This window comes from Charadrius vociferus, unplaced genomic scaffold (genome assembly GCF_000708025.1).
Source record: "Charadrius vociferus isolate BGI_N301 unplaced genomic scaffold, ASM70802v2 scaffold190, whole genome shotgun sequence".
In the NCBI taxonomy this organism is placed as follows: Eukaryota; Metazoa; Chordata; class Aves; order Charadriiformes; family Charadriidae; genus Charadrius; species Charadrius vociferus.
Genome location: NW_009646608.1, coordinates 6082079 through 6088598, shown reverse-complemented (window position 1 = coordinate 6088598; position 6520 = coordinate 6082079). Strand labels below are relative to the sequence as shown.

Genomic DNA, 6520 nt, shown 5'->3' with positions numbered 1-6520 from the left:
CGGCATTCTCACCGGGGAACTGCAAGACATGACACACAGAAGTCCAATTTGCACTGAGATCCTGGTGTGATATCCCAGCAGTGCCTGCCAGTTTCAAAAGAACTTGATGGAACCAAATTAGTCCAAAGCATCCTAAACCAGGCAATTAGATCTCTAGAAAGTAAAGAGCTGAGTTTGAGACTTCACTGTGTTTACACAATGCAAAATTTGGGATTCTACCTCACAGGGCTTAAAAGCCAACAACAAAAAAGTCAAGACAGACAAAAAGAAGACAGGAGAAAGTGCGGAGAAAGAAAAGTGAAATGGCCCACCCAAAATTAAATAGCAGGTCAGTAATTCAGCCAAAAACCACACTGGGCATATTTTGCTGTAGGCTACTGCCTACCCTCCAGGCTATGGTCAAATTGTTCTTTGCCTGTCAGGGAATGCTTCTCTCTCCCACAAAATAAACTAAATTAATTTTCACCATTAGACTTTCCTCTGAAAGAGCAAAAAGTGCTTCAAAAATAACAGGCAGAGATTTTTACGTGTGTGAAGAGTAAAAGTGCCATCAGTTGTGATTATCTAACAGGCACAAACAGGAGGGAAGGAAGAGCGCCTGCTTTCCAGCTGTGCTCTTAGAAGTGTAAGCATTTTCCAGCGCTTACTTGATTCACTAGGATGTCACCTATCCTCTTGATAACAAAGTTCTTTTCACTTTTGTCTGCCAACGACTCCTTCTTCCTCTCCAGAATCCGCTGGAAGAAGTGACTGTGGATGTGCAGCAAGTTTTCCAGGCAGGGAAAGATCTTGTCCACAACTTGTTGATCATACTGCAGTTCCTTTAACATCCCTGCGCTGTAGACATCGTTCATGATCTTCAGGGTGCGGACATGATGCATTTCTGTCTGCATTAGCTCTGTATAGGATGAGGACAAGGTCAAAACCAAGGTCACTGTAGAGTACCTGGGTGAGCAGTACGAGGAAACCCTGCCATTTGAAAGCTCTTCCATAACTGGGCTTCTCTAAGTGGCCTCAGAAAATTTCACGTCAGGTATTGAAACATCAGTCAATAGTTTCACGTGTGGGAGAAATGGGGAGGGGGGCAGAGGAGTCCCACAACGAAGAGCTTTGGACATTGCTGCTGAGGTCTGAACCTTCAGCACTGTTATCTGTTCCTTCCTAACACCTCACTGCCAGCCTCAACGTTGTGTGTGCTTTTACCATACAGGATGCCTCTTGCATCCGGCGGAAGACTTCCTAGCTAGCTGCTGTAACAGAGTTTAAACGTCATCAGCAGATAAATGAGGAAAGGCAATTTTGGGGTTTTTTTTGACAGCTTTGGGATACGTGAAATGCAAAAAGAAAGCTTTCACAGAATCCATGAAGTTTCTAAGAACTTGAAGAATGAAACTTTGGCTTCTGAGGATACCAAGTCAATGTTCTTATTCGCCGACCTAGAGCTTCCCAAATCCTTTCATGTGAGTATAACAAGAAGTTATCCAAAGTAAGTGAAAAACTTATGATGCAGGGATCTCACCGTAAATGACATCTTGCCGTTTGACAACGTCTTTGTTTTGCTGCTGTAGGAACTTGCTGTCCACTACTTGGCTCCAGGACTCCGCCTCTAGCTGCTTGGAATCTAACTCCAGGTCTCCCATCAGCTGTCCTTCGTTCATGTCTGCACCTTCGCAAAGCAATGTAACTGCCATTAAGATGTGGATAAATTGTCTCATTTGAGATTCCTATCTATTCATTTAAGTTTAAGCTTTCTCTGTCATACTGACACGAAAATGATAATATGGGATTATACCACGTAAAGGACCACATTATAAAAAGCACTTCTAAAGGTTATTTGCTAGTGGCACAAAACCAGTTCGCTATTTTCACATAGACCAAATTCTATCTTAGATAAAAGATAATGGATTCTTTATCTGAAATGCAACAGCACCGCATATAAATAAAAACCCACAACACACAGTTTGTCTCCCTTCATTGACATCACTGAGTCAAGGGAACTTAGACCTATATCCTAAAAAAGCACCCTGTATAAAAAATATTTAAACTTAAGAAATTAATTTAACTGACTTCACTTTCAAACCCACAAAACTAAACAATACGTTTCCTCCTTCCCCACTCTGGGAAAAATAGAAAACACAAGACATCAGCATGAAAAAGGTAACAGAGTGCAAAATCTGTGGCTGTATGAACAGCCAGAGGTGGAGAACAAAAGAGGAAATGTTTGTCCCTGAGCTAAATTCCAAGTAACTCAACTTTAACTGAAACCTTCTAATTGTTTTCCCACAATTCAACAAGCTAAAGAAATTACTATGTGGGGCTTTGTTTTAGTTTATCATACTAATATTCTAAGACTAAAGTAAACGGGGATCTCTTACCTTCATCAACCAGTGACTCCATGGATTCATTCACCCGGCTGATTTTATGTAAGGAGTCTGTTGACTGCGACAGGAATTTCCAAGTGTGTATTAAGCTATCATCGTTCCCAACTCTGCAGAAAAACAGAACACAGAATATCATTTATGGCATAAAAACCCAGCCAAATGTACTTTCAAATACACAGAAGAAATGCATTTTAAATATGAATTGAAAACCAAAGCAACCATCGCACGGTTATGTACAGAAATGTACTTTTATTAGTTGGTTTCTAACAACTACACACTGGGGCTCAACAAGCTGTAAGATCTACAGTTCTGCGTGACAGTGCTTCTTCTATAAAGAATTACACCCGAGGTTTTATGGTTTAGATAAATCCTTTTCGTTATTTTCCATTTTACAGTAACTTTCCATCCTCATTGTCCTTGGTGCAAGCGGTGCAAAAATGCAACACAAAAGGCTATCCAAGAGTCTTTATCGCTAGCTTTGAGAAAGATCCGAAAAAAATGGACTGAAATAAATTTCACCATCAATAGCCAGAGCATACAAACTGTCCAGAACAGGCCAGTCTGTGCTATCGCCCTGTGCGTCGAACTGCTCAATATGCAGGTAGTGCAGGAACCATCAATTAGATTTTCTTCTATGACTTTTTGTAATTAATTATGTACGATGCAGTCCTAAAACACCACGAAGACTGCAGGACGGTGCCTCCTCCCTATCCTTATGGACACAAAAGTTAATACGATACCCGAGCTGCAAATGTGTGCTTGCACAGCACCCAGCCCAAGGCACGGGAATTTCCTCCTGGAGCCCAAAGCATCTCTGTGAAGTGGCCGTGAATATAACCAGGCCAACTCAGATGCCTCTGAACTCATGCCATGACTAAACTAACCCAGACAATCTGATTGTGCAGAAGACAACTGATGGTATCATGTATAATATGGGTATTTCTGGTTTTGTGATCCTCTTTCGTACCTTTAACACAAATCATAGTACGCAAATTTATTTTTAATGAGATCTGAATTTCTTTATGCTCGCAGCGTCAGGCAATACACACATACTCACGCGCGCTGGGAGAAACCTTACCCTGCAATGTTCTGTATTGAGACACTTTTTGAAAGCGCTGTGGTCTGTTGTGATCTCCTGTTATTGAATATTGAGGTCACGGTGTTTTCATCAGGAGCCAGTATTGCAGAGCGAGGGCGCTCCTTCGGCTGTGAGCCTGGAAGGGAAGTGTCAGAGGAAAGTCAGTTCATGTAACTGCGCTGTTAACTGCGATGATGATGACTTAAAGAAACTGGGCTCTAAAATTCACTTCCTTTTCTTTCTAGAGTTGTCAGCAGGCAATCTCAGCCGTTCGAAACAGCCATGTGAAGGAGACAACATCGACCCCGGTGCAGAACTGACTGCATTGCACTGCACTTAAAAGATCTAGGTGGGATCTGCAAGTCCAGAAGCGTACACTTGGGAAACTGAATTTAATTTTATTTTTATAAATAATCACATGTAGCAATCTACTATGTTGCTTTTTAATTTCCCTGGGCCTATAATTATATACATCTTCCTGCTTCTGGTCAAACTTTTTGAGATAGGTTTCTCTATCAGTACGTATCACAGAGAAACGCTAATCCTTATCTCATTATACTATCACATACCTTCAACTAATCTTTTCATGTTAATTCCAGATTTTGCCTTCTTCAGGCACATTTCTGCTTTCTGGAGCAGTACCTCTGAATTTCATGATACATACCACTGTGAGTACATCTATACCATACGGTGTGGTTTCATACAGTGATTTCCAAGCTACCGCTAAATAAGCTTATCAAATCATGGCACTACAAACCCCACGTGGGCTATTTCACTCCTATTGTTTGCCCTCGGTCACACTGGGTAGCTCGGCAGCACAGTGTATATCTCAGCGCAGCCTGGAGAAGTCTGTCAGTATCACTCCTATTCAAAATTAAACTTTTTGGTTTTACTACCTCAAAGCATAAGACTATTTAATTTAAAAAAAAATAAAAATTCTGTTAATATAACACTCATAGTTGGGATTCTTTCCGATGTCAGACATATGTGAACATAGGTTGCATCTTCCAGATTTTGTGGACTCATCTGCTCCAGCAGTCTCAGCAAGCTACAGCTGTCAAGTAGTTACTCTAAGTCTGAAATGACTTTCCATTTGCTTAGTTACATGGACACTGCAGAAGTGGATAAACTCTGTGCAACTTCAGCACAACTTCTGACATCCCCCCCCACTGCTTATCATGCACACAAGATGCCCTCATCCCTGCTTTGACAAATGCTTATCTTTCATAATAGCAAACATTAGTCGTCAGAACAGTTAAGAACAGCGGATACAGACTATCACCAAAGCAGAGGGAAAGGAAGTTTTCTTACTTTTGTTTCTCATGGTTACTGTGGGTAACGAAGAGGTATCATGTGCCTGCAGCATCCCTCTCTGTGGCTGAAAGAAAAAAGTAAATTCACTGTCATTTCTTCCTCCCTTATCCCATCAGGCTATGCCACATAACTAAAATAAAAAAGCTATGTTTTTTCTGAATCCTCTCAGAACAGATCGGTTCTTGGCCGTATGTGTATTTTATATATATATTTTTTTTTCATATATATATATTTACATATATTTATAATATATGGGGTTATATATATATAGTACACACACACACACATATATATATGCGCACACAGACACGCACCCTCCCCCCCAGTTGCCATCAATAAAATGAGCAGAATAACGGATGAAGAAATATGCATCAAATAGAAAAATGAGAAGAAAAAGTGCCGACAATTCTGAAGAGAACTGAAAATCTTAATTGTATAAACATTAACTAGCTTGGAGAACCATACTGCAGGAGAGGTTCCTCGCATCTGGGGCAAGCACGAATTCTGCGCGTTCATCATATAAACAACATACATATTTAATATCTTTCATTATGGAGACGCAGCATTTGAGAATTAAGAGATACGGCATTTATGGGTGTTGGACACTCCTGAATTTTGCAAGTGAAGTGGGTTTTTGGGCTTTTTTGTTTGTTTGTTTGTTTTTAATCAAAGCATAGGACAGACCATCTCACCATAAGGTCTCTATGTACTGCAGGGAACAAAGCAGGGAATTTGCTGCCAGCAAACCCCATGGTGCTAACCTGGAGCATTCGCAGAGTCCCAGGAACAACTACTGTAATAACATGTGGTTCTGGGGAATTTCAGGAGAGCCCAGAGAAATTATTCCCTATAGCACAGGGGCTGGAAAATTTGGGACATACGGTAGATGTTATATACCTACATGCTAAATTGCATTATATATCTGCATGCTAAATTGGTTAAACTTTTTTGTTTATTCAGTAGAGTAGATGAAATCTCTTACCTTCATTTTGACCTTTGCACAAGAAGCAAAACTCTCCTTACAGCCTTTGTGAACAATTGCATTGCAGTCTGTCAAAAGTAAAAAAAAACCAACTAATTAAACAAAAAAACCCAGAAAACGGGTCGGTTTGTGCCGTTTGTAATCTGAACTGTTATCTTGCACAACTGAGAATTACAACTTTCAGGCCTCGTTGTGGTTTACATGAGTAGCTACAGATACTGAGAGACTGGCTGCTTTTCTGGATAATTAGCCCATTGTTTGTTAACAAGATTTCCTTATGGAATTTAACAGGAAATTCTGTTTAAAAATCAGCGCAAGGTTGAGTTGCCAGGGTCGTAATGAGTCTTAAAGAAGAAAGGAAGAAAGGAAAGGAAGAAAGGAAGAAAGGAAAGGAAGAGGGGAAGAGGGGAAGAGGGGAAGAGGGGAGGAGGGGAAGAGAGGAAGAAGAGAGGAAGAGAGGAAGAGAGGAAGAGAGGAAGAGAGGAAGAGAGGAAGAGAGGAAGAGAGGCAGAGCGGAAGAGAGGAAGAGAGGAAGAGAGGAAGAAGATGGAGTTATTCCTCTGAAAGAAAAGTAAGGTGGAAAGCAGAAGCAGGTGACAGAGAAACCAATTGTAGAGCCAATATTTTCTCTGAAAACACAAATACCGTTCTTATCAAGACAAGGTAATAGGATCCAAAAGATGGGAAAAGGACAGGAAAATTCATTTATATAAATTCAGACATACCATAGCCAAGATCTGCAGTATGGGAACCAAGTGCTACTGT

General features: G+C 40.6%; 1 protein-coding gene across 1 annotated transcript in view; it reads right to left on the bottom strand.

The window, feature by feature from the left end:
* AKAP13 (A kinase (PRKA) anchor protein 13) overlaps window positions 1-6520 on the bottom strand; it is a 73435-nt gene that overhangs the window by 15132 nt on the left and 51783 nt on the right. Inside the window, exons 10-16 of the mRNA XM_009887179.1 lie at window positions 5756-5823; window positions 4771-4837; window positions 3460-3595; window positions 2376-2488; window positions 1520-1666; window positions 648-898; window positions 5-19 (exon numbers count right to left, since the gene is read on the bottom strand). Of these exons, the coding sequence (XP_009885481.1) occupies window positions 5-19; window positions 648-898; window positions 1520-1666; window positions 2376-2488; window positions 3460-3595; window positions 4771-4837; window positions 5756-5823 (797 nt within the window). The remainder of the gene's footprint in view (window positions 1-4; window positions 20-647; window positions 899-1519; window positions 1667-2375; window positions 2489-3459; window positions 3596-4770; window positions 4838-5755; window positions 5824-6520) is intronic.